This window comes from Onychostruthus taczanowskii, unplaced genomic scaffold, assembly GCF_017590055.1.
Source record: "Onychostruthus taczanowskii isolate IOZ18803 unplaced genomic scaffold, ASM1759005v1 scaffold35, whole genome shotgun sequence".
NCBI lineage: Eukaryota > Metazoa > Chordata > Aves > Passeriformes > Passeridae > Onychostruthus > Onychostruthus taczanowskii.
In genome coordinates this window covers 5,480,356-5,500,731 of record NW_024500905.1, presented here as the reverse complement: position 1 = coordinate 5,500,731, position 20,376 = coordinate 5,480,356, and the positions used below count along the sequence as shown (strand labels likewise).

At 42.5% G+C, this 20,376-nt stretch overlaps 1 protein-coding gene across 1 annotated transcript in view; it reads right to left on the bottom strand.

Annotated features, from left to right (window-relative positions):
* The window catches only part of PPM1H (protein phosphatase, Mg2+/Mn2+ dependent 1H), a 130,927-nt gene that overhangs the window by 6,210 nt on the left and 104,341 nt on the right, over positions 1–20,376 (bottom strand). Inside the window, exons 7-9 of the mRNA XM_041411342.1 lie at positions 14,664–14,727; positions 12,924–13,031; positions 4,610–4,761 (exon numbers count right to left, since the gene is read on the bottom strand). Coding sequence (XP_041267276.1) covers positions 4,610–4,761; positions 12,924–13,031; positions 14,664–14,727 — 324 coding nt within the window. The remainder of the gene's footprint in view (positions 1–4,609; positions 4,762–12,923; positions 13,032–14,663; positions 14,728–20,376) is intronic.

Sequence of the window (20,376 nt, the reverse complement as noted above, 5' to 3'; positions counted from 1 at the left end):
ACAGAATTCCTTATTAAGTTTTAATTTCTATCAAAGAGACTTTACTCAGTCTCTGGGGATAAAAGAAGAAAAAAAAAACCCAGTTATGTTTTGTGCCTAGAGTTTTGATGAACTCAGAGGACTCCTTTGAATCAAGAGTAGATATATTTGCTCTACTAGAAAGAATTCTTCAATGCAAATGAACCAACACTTGACTACTGAAAAGGTTTGATGCCAAATTCAAGTAATGTTGTACAGCTGTAATGCACCTACTGTTCCAATAGTACTGAGGGATAAAATTTCCAGGCCTCACTAGTTTTGACAAATGATTTACTTTAGCAGTAAAAGAAGGGCCCAAAGACATGAAATCTAACACACATGCTTGCATACACACATGCACTGTGTGCATGTTCTGAGATCAGTCTGTGCCACAGCCTTGAGCTAGAGCATCAGGATGTAACAAGAAGCACTGCCCTTACTGTCCTCATGCAACATGAAATTGTGTTTTCTAAGGGAAAAAAACCCAAACATACATACTTGCTCTCCTCAGTTCTCAAATCAGATGCAGGGCTAAGGAACAAAAAGACTCCACGTGGCAAGCAAGAAACTGAAACATTTATTCACAGCGTGTCTAATGCTGAGTGAATTTTGGCAAGAACATATTTCCCAAAGATTTCTCAGCTATTGTCAGAATTTAAGAAAGAAACACCCATCATTCTGCAAGAAAACTTTGCCTTCCTGCTTTTTCTAATTAACAAGGACTGTCCACATCTAAGGAGTACAAAGGAATGAGTATTGCTTTTGATTGTATTTGGCTTTTGCTGCTGAATGTTTGGAGAGGGGAAGATTAAAAAAAAGGAATTTTAATAAACAAGACATTCTCTTGTAGACAAACTGTGAAACACTCAAGAAAAACCAGCACAACGAAGCAAAGAAAAAGGAACAGGTGAAGGTAGTAGTGAAGTAAAGTATTCCTCTCCTGTGTAGAGCTGAATTGAAGCAAAGCTGTTCAACTTGGCACTAGAAGAGATAGGGTGAGTCTCTTGTACCTGGAGATGAATAGCAGCAGCAGTCCATTACTGAATATTTTATTCTCCAGTGCTATGAAATTGGGATTCAGCTGTCGAGACAGCATTAGAGAACTGCTGAAGTAGTTCTAAAAGTATCCACTTCCTCCTAATGAATAGCCTTGCTGGAATGCAACTTTCATGTTTTAAGAATAAATATATGGAGGTTTTTTTCTTATGCCAAAGCTTTCTGTATTGATCAGTGAAAGTACTGAAGGAGAAATGGTGACAGTGGGGGAATCATGCTGCTGTCTGAGCAGCTTCTTATCTCCTCACACCCAGCAGAGGTGGAGGAGCTCCTCAGCATCCTCATAAATCTCTAGTGAGTGTGAGAGGGAAAATGAGGAGACAAGAAATGACAAAAGGAAGGATGAGAAATAAAAGATTCTCAAGGTCAGGGGTAAATATGCATACATGCAGCTGAAGGAAGCTGGCAAAGAGTCCAGTTCTCTATCTTCATACCTCTTCAGAGAGCTGATGTATGGACAGCAGCAGTGGCACTGCCACCAGTCCTTCACCAGGAGCCCCATAATGCTCATCTGCCACAAGACCCAAAAGAAATGAGCTGGCTAAGAAATCCTGCTCCATCCCAGCCTCTTCACTCCATCACAGCCCTCACACAGGAGCTGTTCTCTAAACAAATGTGTGCCCAAAACCCCTGAGGCTGCATCTGCATGGCTGAATGAAGAGAGACCTGAGGACTTTGCTCTCACTGCACTTGGAGACATCCAGGCACATGCTATGTTTGACAGAATTCAGAAATGTTTTTTATGTGGGCAACAAATACTCACAGTAAGTACCACCAGGAAAGAGTCCCAAGAGCATTGCTGAGGGCTGTAAGCTCTTACCCATCAGGCTATAAAGTGACTTCTAATTCAAATGGGAGTGATATTGGTCCCGCAAGGAGCTAATTATGTAACAGCTAAGTACTCTGCAGCTCTAAAATCCTCTCTAGGCTTTTTTTTCCCCCCTCTTTTCTTTTCTAATATGCTGCTGTCAGGAAATAAGTAGGCTATTGGGTCAGGTGGATCCAGAGGCTGCTCCACAGGTTGGTTCTCCTGAAGACCATAGCATTGCCAAACTCAGGGTGCAAGTCTCTTACATTCTGACAAGTTTTCTACATCCCTAGAAATATTACATTTTTGGCTGATCACCTCACCACAGATTATATCACCACACCCATCACAGAACCTGATATTTTCTGGGTTAACATTTCTTTTAAACATAATTGTAATACAGCAAAAGAAGATTTTTCTGTCACTGAGTAGTGAGAGAAATGAATGCAGGTCCACAGCTTGAGCTGGAATGCTACAGTAAATTCATTAGTTATACCTCATTTAGACCACTGTGAAATAATTACATAGAACCTCTCACACAGTACTTTAAAACCTTCAAATATTCTTTAGAACCAAGCAGCAAGAGCAATTCCACAAAGGTAATTTTCATAAATATCATTGTAAACTATTTGAGGGACTGCTCTAATTACCTTTTGCATGCTGCCATGAGAAATGTCTTGCCATCACTATCTGTAAGCCTCTAAACGATCTGGCACAAAGTTGCTTAAAAGAACAAATTTATTTACAATTCAGATGTCCATTCAAAGACCAGTAGGCCAAACACCAATAAATGTGCTTGTTCTAAATTATAAGCAGCAGGCTTAGCTCTGGAACGTGTGGTACTCACACTGGCACAAACAGTGACTAATCCTCCACAATTACTAAACCAGTAGGAGAAAATCTAAATCAAAATAAAGAAAATAAAATTTTCCTTTTGTGTCTCTCATTGCTCTGAGTGTTCTATAACGGATGAAATAACTCACCTAACAAGTCAAAAAGGTTGAAGAATCCTGCTTCCCACTGCAGCAATCATGATGGCCATCACCACCAGCTTAAAGGTCAAAAAGTAAGGACCAAAAGGAACAGGAGAGACACAACACACCCTGACTATATTCTCAACAGTTGGGACTAGTGAGGATGGAAGGCAGGGCCAACCTTTCCCAAATACCAGATGAGAATGGAGACAGAGCAGGACAGAGGTATTGCATGTTACCAGGTGCCTTTGCAAGAATCTCAAGGGTGCAGGAACGAGAATAAAAGCACTGCAGCATTTCTGAATGGTGTCAGGGAATAACTGAGAGTCAACTGGATAGGTCATCTCCTTCTACCTTAAATTAATGGCACACCTGCATAGCACATTGCCAGATGCCCTGGAAGTGCCCTTAGCTGATCCTGTCTGATCTCTTCCCAGAGAGAAGGCAGACACAGCTGCATGTCTTGTTGCAGCAGAGATGCCTGGGGGCTGTCATTCATACCACACCTCATCTTTGGCATAAGGAGATGGGCAAAGTCAAAATATTGTAGTTGCAGCTTCATGATAATCATCAATCATCCATTCTCCTGATGATTGCAGCAAAACCTCTTTTTGCATTCCATATTTTTAAGTGTCAGGGCAAGAAAATACTGCTGTTGAGTTATTTTGAAGGTGTTCTCCCTTTAAAACCCAAGTCACTGTCAGGGTGTCCTTACCCAGTTATCTTGTTTGTTGATGAACAGGGCTGACCCTAGGAAGATGATCACTTAGAAATATGAGAAACAGCAAGCATTTTGAGATGGGTCTTAGCTATTTCTGAAACTCCACTTTCCACAGACCAACTGGGGATGTATAAAATCTCTCTTCCCTGCTCTCAGCCAAGGGTGAGGGCAGAACAAAGTGGCAGATGGCCCTAAATTCACTAGCAACACACACTTCCCTTCCTGAACAGTCCCTAAGAAGAAATAAAGCTCTTTCCACTTTCACAGTCCCATTTACAAGCAAGAGATTTCTGATCTCTGGCATAATGTTTTAATTCATAGTGACACAGAACTCAGTAGCAGACAAACCTATGGACTCACTCAAGTCAGAAAGCCTCTAGATGGTTGTTTGGGAACTTGTTTGCATGATGGTATGTTTTAAGGACAGAAACTGATAATCTAAGATGTGATAAAGACAGAAAAATGAAGAGCATGAGGTAGATTAAAATGATGAAATGAAGCAGGATCTAATTAAATGAAATACAAGTCAGACTTTCTACCTGTTCTGTCACACCTGTCCTGCAGCTGGTAGCACTGAGCATCCTCTATGGAAGGTGGGTTTAAAGGTCAGACCATGAGTGGGAACCACAGTGTGCAGTATTTATATACAAACACAGTGAGAGAGAGAGAGGGAGATGCTGAGGATGTCCTTCTGAGAAACAATCTTTAGTGTTACGGGATTGTCCAGATGAGAGACTTGTTGCCATGCTCTTCCAAGACCCCAGCCTACTACAGTTTTCACAGGACCTCACAAAGCAAACAAAATGGATCCCATGTCATGATACTGCAATCCCACACCTACTCCTTTGAATGCAGGCATTTCTGCTCTAACTGCTCACATTTGCTGTAGAAGCTCCATCCAACCTATAAAAATGTCTTCTTGTAAGTGTTGCATATTTCCTAAATGTTATTCATATCATACTTTCTACAAAAATACGTTACCAGAAAGTGCTCTTCTATGGAGAAGTTAGAAAATTGGGGATGAGCACGAACCTGTGGGGATCATCAGGGTCACAGTTTGGTAGAAAGTTAGTGACAGCTTCTGCCACTTCTTCATTTAATAGCACATCCCAGAGTCCATCAGTAGCTAGGATCAGAACATCATCTGGCCCATGCTCGTACTGCAGGAGGTCATAGACTCGCACCTAAAAGAAAAAAAAACCCAAGGCACATTCATGAAGGAGGTGATTGTCAGACCTGTTTGTGAAACATTGCTGAGTTTGGCTGTGAGTTTATCAGGTTCAGCCAGGGCACCGACATAACCTCCCATGGCACTGGAGGAGTCTGTCTCCAACTCAGCCCTCCACACAGCAGCCCTTCCTGCTGCAGCTCAGCGTGGCTCAGGTGCTAACCCCAGGCTGGATGGATGCAAGTGTTCTGAAACCAGGCTCTAAGGCACTGTGCTGCCTGATGCCAGAAGCACTTGAAGCCTCCCCCACCCGGCAGCCTGGCTTCAGTGCATGAGGCTCCTCCCTATCATTGGCAGGACTAGTCATATGGAAGCTGAATAATTTATTTGATGAATTTTTGATATTTTCTAATAAAATATTCACAAATAATTGTTTTCACTATTTGTCCTGATCCATTTAAGTCTGCCAGACTGCATGTTTGGAAATGCCTGTCTGACAGCCAGCATTGCATTCACTTTTCTAAACCTGAGGCAGCTGCTGCACTCGAGCTTTGCCTGAGCAAGTGAGTGGTTCCATGAAATGCAGAAAAACTGCTCAGTCACATGTATCTGAAAGGATTTCAGTAGCTACAGACCAATTCAGGATCTGTACAAAAGTGAAGCTTATTTGCACTATTAAAATACCCACTGACTTCAATTTATCTGTCTGCAGCCCTAGTCAGGCTGATCACTGCTGGCACCTCTTCACAGCCTGCCTTTTAAAACAACTTCCACAATCCTCTTTCCAGAGAGGCTGAGAGTGGTGGAGGCAGTCACAGTGGGGGTTACTGTGGGGCCATCAGCTGAGCCAGAACGCAAGCAAAGGCCATAGAAAGTGTTTTAAAATAAGCCTTTAGCTTGGCGTAACTCCCCTTCCAGCACGTGATGTACTCCAGCTGAGAAATGCCTGCAATTCCCAGGTTGTGATGGGGAGCCATTAGGAAGCACCCACAGAGCACTTTAATTACCACAGCAACAACCACAGTTTGAAAGAACTGTAACAACCATGGCAAGGCAGACAGGAGGCAGGGATCACCTATACTGAAATTCGGAAACAGTACACCTCATCACGCACCCTGCTCCAGTCCTGGACTCCACTAACAGCAGTTAGTCAGGATAAGCACTGGGCATAACAAGAAAATATGAGTTGTTTTATTCTCCCTCATGGTGCACTCTCCCCTTAGGAGCCATGAAGCAGGCAATGCATATAAAATGCCTGGACCTTTTAATGTAATTACGCTTTTATGGGACTTCAACCAGTACCAGAGAAAAAAAAAATCACCTAGATCTGACTGCTAATCCTTACCAGTTCGCCTTTCACTCAAAAGCACAAGAAGGTCATTTGTAAAATGTAACCTTCACTTCATTATCTAAGGTAGCAGCTGAATAAGGACTTTGGAGAGGATTAAATTCAAGGCAAGATACTCTCTTCATTAGAGCATATCTGCTTATTCAGACTTGAGTGGGAATACAGAAAAGACCCCTATACGCAGCACAGCTCTCATCTCAAGCTTATTGTACAGAAATCAGTAGATGTCATAGTCTCCCAGAATTTATTTCAGCCTTAACAGCCCACAGCTGCAACTCAGAAATCATTGGGGTGTGGAGGCTGAGTTGGCCAACACAACCATCAATATACACGTGTTCTGGTCAGATCTCTTGGGGACCAGCAAATACTTGAGAAAGCATCACAGTTAATGCTCAGGGATGCACTCAGCACCAAGCCCCTGGTAGGGCTAACCAAGCTTCAAACATCTGTGCTGGGAAAAGCACATCCCAACCGAGGCAAAAGACACATTACATCACAGGAGCCATTTTTGCAGCTTAGGTGGGGAAGGCAGGAAAGCAAAACCATGCATCACTGATTGGAATCCTCCTGAAACCAACCATTTTGTCTGAGGAGTGGCACTGGGATAGATGAGCAACTTTTCAAAGCTACCTAGAGCCAGTCCATGAGCAATATCAAGAAGAGATCATTTTACCAAGAATATGTTTTGTTTTAGGGGAACAGGAAAAAAAATGCATTCACTGATTTACTATGTAATCTAGGAAGAAGGTATGGTAGTGCCTAAAAGGACAAGCTTTGTGAACTGGGCACCTCCAGCAGAAAGGCATATGTTGAGAGGAAACTAGATGTCAGAAGAGACACAGAGGACAGGGAGGTGTCAGGCTAGTCCCCAGGCTAAGGAAAAGAGAGTGCCAAGGCTACAGGAGACAAGCTTGGGGTAATTGACGTAAAATTGTTGCATAAAAGGACCAGTTGGGCATGCAAAGAAACATTCAATGCAGTTTTGTCTGCCTTCCAGTTACCTTAAGCCCTTTCTTTGTGTCTTGCCTTGGATTTCTTAAATACAACTGTAGGTGCCCCTAATATGTTGCTGACAAAAAAGAGTTAGAGCTGTCCAGTCTATTGCAGGGTCAGGTTATGTTCACAGACTGCCTTGTCCAGGTGCAGAAAGTAACCAGCTCCTAACCCTTCATTCTTCTGCCAGTACCTTTGTTCTAGTTCTTTCTTGGGTCAATGAGGGTCTCTTGCAGTAGCACCCTGTGCCTTCATCTGGCTTGGAGCAGTGTGACAGCAGAGCTCCTGGAGGCACACAGGCTGGGCAGCACCACCAGGGCACGGGGAACAGAAGCTCAGCCCAGCAGGGCTCACTGAACACCCACTCCACACACATCCCACAGTGTGCAGCACCCACAGCACATTCCACACTGTACAAAAAAGGTGAGAGTATGATATGTCACAGTTTTGAAGTATGAGGAGACATCCAGGGAATTACCTAAGTGCCTGCAACAGCAATGAACCCACAGCCCTTTAAATCTTATGTGAACAAAAGCTACTTAATTTTTTTAGATTCCAGAGTAAACATTCCCAATGACTGCCTCCTTCCTGTAGCTGTACTTCAGGGAAGTAAAGAGTGAGGTTTAAGGAAAGTTCTGTTGGTGACACATGCTTGTGCAAAGCTGCTCACACTGTAAAGCAGCATTGCAGAACCCTGCTCCTTCAGGTGAGCTGGCTGGACAATGCAATGACTGGCAGCACAGATGTTTCCTTAACTGGTGCAGCACCCTTGACAAATGTTCTAACAATGCCATCTTGAATCTTCAGTCTTTTCCTTGTGAATCGCTGCTTCTGCAGCCAGTCATCACTCCTGAAAGCGCCCCACAGAATTTGTGTCCTTGGCCTCCCATGATGTCCTGAGAGCCCTCTCAGCAACTCCCTCCAGCCTACCAGCCCCTTCTGTGTGAAGAGTGAGTTTCTCACTCCTTAAATTAATCACTCTGGAGTATCAGGGCAGCCCTGGAAGGAGCCAAGTTTGGTCACCATACTTCTGCCATCTGCTGATGTCTTATTGATGTAAAGTAGCTGATCTGTTAACAAGCTGAACTTGATGTTAGCAACCAGAAAATGTAAAAAACTATTAGGAACAAGCAAAAGAACCTCAGCAGCACAGCCAGCCATGAAGCTACAGCAATAAGCACTGGGTTACCCTTATATCCTACAGATAGAATAATTCTACTTAACCTGACTAGTACTTACAGATCTGCTGACAGGCAACAGTGGACACACACCACTAGAGCCCATAGTCATACACATCTTTCTGAACACGCATTATGTAGTTTGTCAAATAATGTCCTTCTTCAATCCAGGTATTTTTTTCTCGTATTATGTATTACCTACATGCAGTCAAGAGCACTGAGAAAACCGCTCTGGGCAAGCAATGAACAAACAGGTGGGTTGGTTTTTATTTACATTTCAAACAGATCTACCCACCAGACCAGACAAAGCCTTGCCTTTGGCTGCTGCAAAGGACCACGGCAGCCCTGTGAAGGCGCTGTGCCTCGTTGGCCAGGTCTGTTTTTAAGAGGCAGCCAACGCGAGTCCCTGCGGCTGGAAAACTGCTCACAACAGAGTGACATGCGAGCCTGCAGCCACCTGAGGTGCTCCTCAGCAGCGGGCCTCCGGGGAATTCCAGCTAAACAATAGCCTGCATTCACTCGCCTGCACTATTGATCAACCCAGCTACTTCAATAAATTAAGCCCTTTCTTAATTGTATCGTCCCTTTTATGCACAGTGTTATCCAGTGCAGCTTTCCTGGCAAATGATGAGATCTTTCAATGCCACTCTCCATGTAATTTATATGTAAATAATAAAAAGTGGGTCCCAACACTGCTCCCTGCAGCACTCACCAATTAATCTCCTGTTAGCTTTTTACTGCCACCCTTTGTTTCCTGCCCGTTAGCCAATTTCCAGTAGACTGTGCCAACTTTCCACTTTGTCTGTAGCTTCATATCTTTCATATTAATAACCTGTGATGCACAACAGTTTCTCAAATGTTCTGAGGAATCAAAGTGCTCATGCCAAGAGTATCAATTGTATTTATTATTATTATTATTTTAATTCTCTTGTTGGCATAACCTCAAGGACCTGAAGCCACTTGAGTGTGATGTTTGCTTCCTGAAGCCATTTTGACTCTCTTTGATCATACTGTGCTTCTCTATGTATTTGCCTTACTTGTTCCTTTGGATGGCGCAATTCCTGAGGATTTCTCCAGAAGGCAGATATGAATCTAAAATGGTCTCCTTGGACATATTTCTGGAGTTGTCAGAAAGATTTTAAGAACAACAGAATAACAAAAATTCTTCTTCATTACCTTCTTATCATTTGCTCTGGTGGCTGGCTTCGGGTTCCTTGCTAGCAAGGGCCAAATGCTGCCATCAGAGCCATGTCTTTCCCCACCAAATAGTTGAGCTGCCACTCAAAAAATTTCGGGATGAAATTCTGCTTTTCATCTGCAACAAGGTCGCTCTAAGTTTTGAAAAGCAGAATTTCTTGCTGAAAGCTTTCAAATTAACTGTTCCATTATGAAAAATAAATATTTAATTCCATGCCAGAGAGCCTCAGCCATGGCTTGCCTGCTTTGTGCTACTGCAGTTCATGATAAAAGGTTCAAATCTCTAGAGCTCACCAACCTGCAGAAGTCCTCCAAATCTGGTCTCATAACAGCTGAGCCAGTGAATACTGATTACATTTGTCAGTCTTGGCTGCATGACTTTTCCTCCCATAGCCTGGCACTCTGTCAAAGTATCATTTCACACCACCCTCAAATTACTATTATATGCCTATTTCTGGATGTAGTCTCAGGGATGTTTACCTTTCCTTGAGCTAAATTTTGGTGGATAGGCATACCAGAACTTTGTCATTCTGGAAATAAAATGTTCAGAAAACTCACCACACTGCCCCTTACTCGAGAAAGAACACTGCAATTACGGCACAGAAACAGAAGCCAGAGGACTTGGATCTTCCTTCTGTCACGACTCACTCTGTGCCTTAATTTCCTGTGCCTCCCTTTTCCAGGTCTGGAAACCACACATGTGCTTCCCTACCTCTATATAAACAATTCAAAATCCAGTGCTGCACAGGGACCAAATAGGACTGCTGCCTGACACCACTGCCTTTGCTTCAAAGTGCCAAGCCTCCCAGATGGCAGAATAAAGACGTTGTTTCTTAATGCTGGTTTCTGAGCAAGGTGCGCTGCCCATGTTTGGACAGAACAAGTCAGGGAAAAACATGAGGAGTTAAAGCACTGGGGCTCTCTCTGGGAAGAGAGGCAAGAGATGGTTAAGAGGAGGAGGTGCAATAGAAAGCAAGTTGGAGCATATGCTACTTCCTAATAATACTCAAGGGTTTTTTTGCCAATATCTCTAAATTAAGGTGGCTGGTGCTCTCTTTCCTCCTCCTGCCCTCATACATTTCTGCTGAATTTAGCTGTGAAGAGGATGTGGAAACAAAGCCAATTTTGCTTCCCTTTTGCAAAGCAGTTAAGAGATACTGAAACGTGGCTAGCATACGAACTGGATGCCACATTCCAGACTTTGAACATGTACAGACACATTCCCCACAAATCAGAAAAGCCCATGAGAAGCTTTGGTTTATAGACACACACAAACACTGCGGCAGCAATTGGCAGAGATGATACTGCTGGGATGCTGTGCTGCAGCCATTATGCACCCCAGAAACACTGGATCCCAGCAAGCCAGAAAGAAAAATAAATAGGTAGAATTGCGTCATTTTTCTGACATTAAATCCACCACAGTGATGAGTGTAGAGCTCCTGCCTGCCTGGCTGAGGAGAACAAGAGCAGGTCTCAAGTGAGGGACACCACACATTCAAAGGGGGAAAGTACAAGGAAACATGAAGAAGGGGCTGTCTGTAGATCTCTCTCTTTTCTTCAGGGCTGGGTTCTCTCAGCACTTTAAAAATATTTATTTTTATAATTGGAATTTTACTATATAATTTATATATAAGAAATACATATAAATTTTATATCTCTGTTTATAGGCACAGAGGCGAGAGGGGACTCTGGAGTAAGCCAGATCACCTTTAGTTGTGGGGTGGGGCATCCTTCCTCCCTGCCCCTCCTCAGGCCAGACTATGAGCTCAGAAATGCTGTCAGGCCTTGGCCTTGGTGAGCAGCACCTGGGCTGAGCTTCTCTCAAGCTTATCAGAAACACTGGCTGCTCCCAGGAACTTGTGCCGTCTAAAGAGCTCCTGGTTTTTTTTCAAACAGCCTTGGAAACTTATTCTTACCTAAAGTTAAGTCAGTTACTGTTGTGCTTACAGTAAATTCTACAGAATCTTCTGTTAAATTGTTTAAATTCAGCTATTGATTAAGTGTTGTTAAAACTTTTAGGCCTAAACTGGTGATCAAGTCCAGAGAAAAGTTTAGCAAGGGGGTCTACTCTGAACCTTGTGACTCAACAGGAGGGTCTCCCTTATTCCTTTTTATCCTTAACCTTTCCCTTATCCTTCTTCCTTACCCATAAGCTTTTTTGTCCCCAGCTTCCACATACATAATTTTTGCTAACTTTAGTTTTAGATTGACTGATTTTAGATTTCAGTCCAATTTTTTCTCTGTGTGCTCCAACAATCCAGTAAGTAGTAGAGTGAACCTTGCCAACACTTTGTTGTGCTTTCATTTTAATATTGAACCTGCTTTTGTTGATACTATTGTTGGTGATTCTTTGAGCAGCCTGAAACATTCATGACAAATATGCCTCAAAGATGTTATAAGCAAGGTTTACTTAATAATTTGGTTCCTTCTTAACAGTATGATGTTATTTGTATGATTTCATTCTCTCATACTGCTATAGCAAGCAACAAATTCAAGGTCAAATACTGGGCATGGTTAAAACTTTGGCAATCCAGTTGACAATGGACAGTTTTCAGCATTTGGGCCATGGAAGCAAAGCTGCCTCTTTTTGTGCTGTCATCAGATGGTTTGCCCTTGCTTAATATTTTATGAAAAATGTGTGACATCTGTTCCTTGATGTAGGAACAGCAGGAATGCAGTTACAATAGGAGAAAAAAAAAGCAAGGCTTGCATGCTCCTTGTTAACAAATACATTTAAATCCCTTTGGAAGGCTTGATATCCTTCACTGCAAGGTCTCCAGTGGTCAAAAACTGGGTGGAACTGCTTGTGATGAGGCCATTCGAAATGAAGGAGACATTTGAAACTACCCCTAAGCCAAATACCACATAGTCTCCTCATAACACCATCATTTGGGAATGCACACTGTCATTATTTGGTGTTTACACAAAACTATCAAAAGAACTGAAGGTTAAGGGGCAGACAGATGGAAGCATAAAGTACCCTTCCTATGACTCTTGGAATTTTCCTGCTTAAGAGTTGATCTGGTATTCTCTTCGTAAAGCAGGATACTACACTGCTGTGGAAGACATCCCTTCTGCAGTACACAGATTTACATCTTCTGTGAAGGCAGCATGATGCAAGCCTTTACGGGAGCTGGAGCACATGAAGGTAGAAGGAGATATAGGCATCTGTCACACTGAATGGTAAGGCTACGGAATAACCATAGAACAGGGAGTGAGAAGGAATCATCAGTGCTCTGCAGGGATGTGGAGCAATCAGCACACAGCTGGGGAACTTACAATCTACTATGAACTTAGTTCCTCCTATGTGGATGTTACTATCATGCTGCATCTTCAGAAAGGACAGCATGTTACCTGGACTGGGTCACAATCAAAATGGATGATTTGAGAAGAACAAATGAACACACTAAGTAAATTTATTTCCCTCTCACAAATCAGATAGTTGAACCTTGGCTGTTTTACCTCAGGAGATGAGGACAGGAAAGGTTTGATGTATATATTGGAGTCGTGCACTTTCAGGTCATGGTCTCCCAGTCCTCGGGTCACTCCAATTGTTGCCATAACCCGAGCCTGGAAATAAAGAAAAGCAGTGGGATAAAATCTTGTTACATGGACTGTGCCAATAAGGAATGAGATAATATTCCAACTCTGTAACTGCTGCAGTTAGGGATGAATTCCCTTTTCTCTCCCAGAAACACTAGATTTAACATAGCCAATCAATGTCAAAGCTTTTCACAATCATGCCATCTTCATTTTTCTCCTTATTCCAAGCTTTGTTTTCATCCACGTCCCACTCACCATCTCTAAGGTACTGGGTCTATAGAAACTTAACCCAATGTCCTCACTGTCCACACCAGTCTATGAGAGCATTCCTTCAGCAAATTATATTGTTAGTATAGGTTTTACAAAGAGGACAAGGAGCTCAACTACACACATAACAAATCCGTGGTATCTTCCTATTGACATATTGTTGTATACTCCCTTTACCAGGGAAAAGCACCAAAGGCTACCCTAAACTGCTGAACACATACGTGACAGAAGCACTGACCACAGTGTTCTCTTCTAGGCAGAGTCAGTCTGCAGCAGGTCTGCAGTTCCTTCATATCTACCACTTCATTCCCCCAGCACCTTCCTCTGCGACATGAGTGGTGTCCCAAGAGGTTCTGCCTCTCCTTCATTAAAGCTGCTCCAAAGACTGACCAGGCATTCAGCCTCCCAGGGAACCTTGCTCTCTGTGCTTTGCTGATCACTTCCCCCAAACTCAACCTTAGCCACAGCAGCTTCTGAGCAAGGGAGCTCAGCATCACTAATGGTGATCAACTGACTCAGAATCATTTTGCCTCAGTGACTCCTGGCTCTACAGGGCCATAAGAAAGTAAATTAAAAAGATGTGCATGAAACATTTTGCAAATAATTATAAAGCTAATGAAATTCAGAGATAAGGTGCAGGTCTGAATCTTCAAAACATGGACTAATTTTGAAAAGTGTCTATTTTTGCATTGAGATAAGAACCTAATGAAGCAGAGGAGCACTATTTAGAAACACAGCAAGCATACCAATATCAGCAAACTGACACCACTGCATCCTTATATTGATCCTATTGCTGCATCCAGCTAAGCTTGCTGGGACCAACACTAACGATCTCACTGTTCTTAATCACAGAGCTGAAAACAAAGCCTAACAAACAGAACAGTGTTTCTTCCTTTCAACTATCAACCTTCACACATCAGAAAAATTCAACAGTGAGTTCCCATAACCTTATCTTCTTCAGCTAGTGTCAAAGTGTTATACTTTACAAATCCTGCCCTGATCCCTTCTCTTCCTAAATTAGAGTTTTGCATCTCAGAGCACTATTAAATATCTTCCTGCTTTGTTCTAGTTATATTTTACAATGAAACAGGAACATTTAAAGTCAATTACTTACGACAGTCTCATTGTAGCCTATTTATGATGAAAGAAAAACAAAAGCAAACTAAACAACAAATGACTGCTGTAAAATGCTTATTACTGTGTTGAGCTCTCCCCACCACCCCCCAGACATGAGACTGATTTATGACAGAACTAAGATATTCTTTCAAGCTGTCAAAATGATAAAATAAAGAGATACTGAGTGGAAACCACTGGACTGCCATAGGCTAAACTGAATGGTAAACAGCACAGAATTCCTTCTTCCTTTGGTCTGAGGAAAGCGAATGTGCCCACCTTCTTGCCTTCTCCATATATAAGGGGAAACTTCAAGTCATCTTCCTCAATGGTTTTGTATGCCCTGTGGGGGGAGGACAAACAACATTTATGAAGCTTGTACTCAATTAGTGACCCAGTGCCCTGAAACAAGCAGCTGTGATTTCAAAAATGGGGTGGGGGGGTGGGGGGGAATCATTATTTTTCCTAGGGACTCTGTCTTTGAACCAAGATGTAAATTTCTTTTTCTGCAGGAAGGTTTTCTGTAAATAGTTATCCATTTCACCAAAAGGAAAAGTGAAGATGGGAAAATATCTAACATGCCAGGCTGCTCCTATTGATTGCAAAGAAAGAGGTGAACTGGAATAACATCCTAATCAGGTAAGATATTGTCGCATATGGTACCAGCTATACCATAATACAGTGTCATAAAAAAACCCAAATCCAACCAAATAGAAAACCCAAACAAAACAACTCCAAACCCAAGAAACTAAACAATGCCTAGATTGACACTGTTAGTGTGAAACGTGAGCAATGACAGGACATGTACACATGGTGTGAAACAGCTGTCTGATCCTATTCTCACCCTCCAGGACCACAGAAACTGAGACAAGCTTCATGTGCTGAAGTCTTAGGATATTTAGTGCTCATTTGACCTTGACTGCAACAGTCAAGGTTGTCAGAGGTTTCACATTTCACAACAGCTTTCCCATGGACAAGAGACAAGGAAGTAAATGCTCATGCTCTGATTCTGTTTACCGCATGCCTGCGTACTCTACCTTTTACACATCCAGCTGTTGACACTGATGAGGTGAGAAGGTTAGCAATTTTGCCAGTGAGAAATAATAAAGAAAAACCCAACAGAAGATGACATTCTCATAAGCTGTAGAGTCCTGTGGTTTGCATGATACATGCTTGAGCTCAGCTGCTGGTACCTTTTTGGCTAAGGTGCATTGCCCCAGAAGGGCATGCTTCCCTTCATACCACAAAGTCATCCCTCCTCAGCCTTTCCCTGCATGTTGTGCTTCCCTCCCGGCCCATCCATGCCCAAAGCCCTCAGGGTGACACCAAAAGCAACCCGAGTGCACAAACTGGACGGGGAGGGAAGGTGCTGGGCAGATCCCCTGCCAGCCCCTGCTTTGTAGCTCTGCAGGACGGCTGCCTGAGCTCCATGGGATTGGGTTTATGCAATGTTAAGGCTGTCACGTAAACCAGCAGGAAATTAAGGGTGAAATCCTATATTGTAATCAAACTGCCCCCTGCTTCACCAAAATATGGCACAGGCCTGGGATCAATAAATGGTGCTGTACATGCTGCATCACCCAGGCAAGACCCAGACTTACTGAGAATTGCATAGACATTTAAGCCCCACCTTTACATTTCCCAGTAATCACAGGAAGGGATCATATTAGGGCTCTGGAGGTGAGGAAGGACCAAGAAAAAAGAGAAAACCAACCAAAATGCATACAAGATACAGTAGTGGAGGGTTCCCCTCACACATTAAAAAATATTACTATATATAAAATCCCACAATGAAACTAGGTGAGGTTTGCAAAATGCAGCGCGTCCTTCATGTAGTCAAGAATATCTTAGAATATATAACCATAATATTTGGCCATCTCTTTAAGACACAATACAGCGAAGGCATTCAAATGGCATTCTGCACTGGGGAGGGCAAATAAATTAGCTCTTAAACAAAACAAAGAGGCACAAATTACTATATGTAGCCAACATGATAATACTTCCCTGATGTTTAAAACCTGGAACAGCATTTAGCTGAGAAGGAGGAATCAGTCATGGATTTTGCTCTTGCTCCTTCCTTTATTCCCACCAAATATCTCTGCCTCACTCACTAACTTGGATATCCTGGTTTGAATGTAGAGCAAACAATTTATTATTTCTGACTACTCAGGAACATGTTTAGAAATTTCCAACTGGACCTACAGTACTGGAAGCCCTGGGAAAACATCCTTGATGAGTCTGAACTATGCCTTGCATAGAGCCAGTTGTGCTCTGCCACCAAGAAAATGGGTATCAGCTGAGTCTATTGTGGGCATCAGTCAAATGATAATCAAGCCACAAGCCTGAGAAGACAACCATTCCTACTGGATGTTCACATTGTTGTACATATTTGTTAAAACAGCAAACCAGACTAAAATGATGTGGCTTAACTACTTGCAGCCTCCTTTTTAAAAAAAAAAAAAAAAGCCCATTCTTCACACACAGACTATATTATCTGCAAGGTAACCACAAATATTTAAGACCAAAGCCCTCACTTTACACTGTCCTGTAAGTTGACAAAAACTTAAAACAGGGACCAAGGGACCAAGGTTTCTTCCCCCTCTCTCCTCTTTCTCCTTATATTCTCCTGCACAACACCTCACACTGACTGTGCTTTAGGAAGAAGGGAAAAAAGTGTCCTTTAGGCCAGTGTCCTTCAAAGAATGCTCCCCACTGCTGAGTGCAGCTTCTTTAGGGAACCATTAAAAACCCACTGTCCCTCAGGCCTTCAACTGTGACACCTCAGTCTAAGGACATTGCAGCTAACATGTTCCATCAGCAGATTAGGGAGAGCAGCTGGCTAGCCTGTGACCTCCTGAAACTGTGCAGCTAAGTGAGGCCCAGAGAGCTACTGCGATTTATTTCGTGGTTACTCACAGCCTGTCACCTCTCGGGCTTAGAACTTGGGTGTCAAACTCATCTCAAATGTGCTTTTTCTGTTGATGTTGCTATTGCCTGAAAAATTACCATCACTTAAAAAACAATGCCCAGAACTGCAACCACAGCATCCGAGGTAGCACAGATACACTGAAAAGCAACCCGGGACACTCTAGAAAAGTACCTGTGTCCTGCTTTACCAGAGAAACAGAGAAAATAATACACTAGTGTGTGGTAAGCTGCAAGAGAAGCATGAAGCACAGCTTTTCAGCTAACAACGCAGCAACTGCACTGGGGAGGCAGAAAGAAGACATGAAGTTCATTTTCATTCATGCCCTCTGAAACCTCCTGTATTTTGTATGTGGGTTTATTTCACATAGGCTACAACCTTCTGGACGCTTTCTCTTGATTTTATGTAATAAAGTCGCATTTATACTGTAGTGTAATGTATATAAAGATATCATACAGCAGTAGGTATATCAAACACAGACATACAGAGAACCTGAGGGGGTGGTTTGGCTCTTTTATTGCCAGCATGGCCTTATTCAGTTCTATGTGTAATTCAGCCCAGCTCACTTGTTTAACAACACAGTGTTGCAGCCCTCCCCTCTCCCACTCTCTGTCTTCCTTGTCCAGATCCCAGGAGGTTTTGGTGGCTACCAGGGCATGACAAGAAAGGTTATAAAGACAAGGCAATGCTATTGCTTCCAGCTCTGAATGAGCTAGAGCTTGCTAAGTGCTTCTGCCACGTAAGCCTCTATTTTTCCAAATGGAAAAACAGGGGGAGCAGTGGGGAGTAGAAAAGGCAAGCTTGTGCCCAGCTAGATCTAGCTGCATTTTTTTCAGTTAACTTTGTTTCTTCTTTTCATTTCAAAAGAATTATGAAATGCTACTGCTGTCCAAAAATACTGAACTAGGCCTTGACATACGTACCACCCACAAAGTTACATTTGGACTCAGGATCAACATTTTGGAAAACCGGGCCAAATCGCACCAGGAGCCAAAAGAGATGTCAGAACAAAAGAACTAGGACTGACATGATGTTACTCATATGCTAACTGGAATCTGCTCTAAATGCATGGTGAAAAAATAACCAGGAGCTACTAAATGCACAACACAATCTACAGAAACTTCTTAGAGTGCTGGGGTCATTAGTGCTTTTACGCTCTTGAAATAAAAGATCATCAAAGTTACCTGCATATTTCTGGGTCAGAACTTGAAAAATCAGTAAACTCCCACACACAAATTTCAGAGCCAAGATCCTAGATAACGTTCTACACGTGTTATGAGTTCTCCTGCCATATAAGTTGTTCTTAAAATTGGCCTTTTGGAAGCACATACAAATTCATGTAAGAATAGAAGTTGATGACTAAAACCAAAATCCACATTCCATTTTCTTTTGTGGCAAACTGTGTAAGGTCACTGGTCACAAAAAGTATTGCATTGGCATCCCCAGGCACAACAGATGGTGTTGAAAACACAGCCCACCCTGACCTGGAAAGTTCAGTTCTGTGCATGACAGGGGAATCCAGACGCTGTGCTCTGCTTTTTCATGGCACTTGGCTTTAGAAAATTTGTCTGCGTTTCACACCTCTGCTTGTGACACCTAATAGTAAACTGATAATTAAACCTAAGGAAGAGCAAAGAAAATCATCATCAAAGGGCTTTAGCTTGAAGCATAGAATACATCTCCTTGTGGCAAGCAACCAAGAGAAAGTACTACTGCTTTATAAAAGTCCTAGTTCACACTGAGTACAAGGCTAAAGGCATCTCTGAGACAGGTTTGTAGATTTTGTGTATTTCTAGCACTGATTTGCTACTACTCTAAAAACCACCAAACCTAGGGCCATCCATACACCTTCCAGCTGCCCCAACTCTCCCCCTCACCCAAAATAATCCAACTCACAACAAAACTACCCCAGCTATCCAAACAACCTCCTTCTCAAGCTCAACTTTCTTTAGTCATACAAACAGAAAAACATGTTTTAATCTTTAAGCAACACAAAACTTGATAGAAACTCTTTCTTTCTTTTCCCGTCCCACATAAGTGATCAGTGGAATAGAGCTCATCCTTTGGGCAACAGAGCTTAAACCACCAGTCCAAAATGAACTGTTAATCTGAACTGTCTGTTGGACTACAGGCATCTAACCAGCTTAAGTGCATGCTTACTATCAAGAAGAAAAGATGTGTAGTGCAGGTTAGGCACAAAGCCACTGAAAATTGTACCATTTATGTCTCAACTGAGCCATAATCTTAAAAAATGTCCTTACACCTGTGCTTCTGCAGAGTCAGGATCTCTAAGTCCAGACAGCACTACCTGATACTAAGTACCTTCTAGATAGGTTAGCTCTAATGTTCAGTGTCTCAGTGTTTTTCCCCTATTGCTCATCTGACACATAGTTTAATGAAACGAAATTACAATAAACAAAGATAATTAAGACACACAAACTATAGCAATGCTTGTTGAGAGAAAAGCTGATGACAAAGCCAAATCAAAGACTGATGCGCATGCACATGGGCACAAAACAGTTTTTAGGGAAAGATCTACCTTAACCAAGATACTCTCATAGGCCTTCTTTCAAGTCAAGAGGAAAACATACAAGTTTTAAAACAGTCATTGTTCACAGAAAATTCAGAAACACCTTCTTATGAACCTGAAAGTGTATAATGCTTCATTTTGCAAATCCCAGTTCTGTCTACCAATCTACAAATGAAAAAAACCCAAAAAACATCTCTCAGCATGACTTTTACACATCTGTGATCTCTGGCTTAGCCAAATCAGACTAATACATGAGCCTTGGACCTCAAGGGAGCCTTCACTGCTGTGTACAGTCCTAAGACAGAGTCTGCACTTTGGAGAGCACCAGCACCACATATTCCTGTGGAGAGAAAGGCTGCATGTTAAACTCACAGTGCCTGCTCCACACTTGCTAGCTGGGATCCTCTGGAAGCAAAGGAGATTGAGGTTGAGGAAGAATCACAAAATATATTTTTCTGGGAAAGATCTCTGCAGTGCAGGATGGAAGAGGTAGTGAGACACAGCAAGCAGAGACCTTGCCATTCCACAGCAGTGCT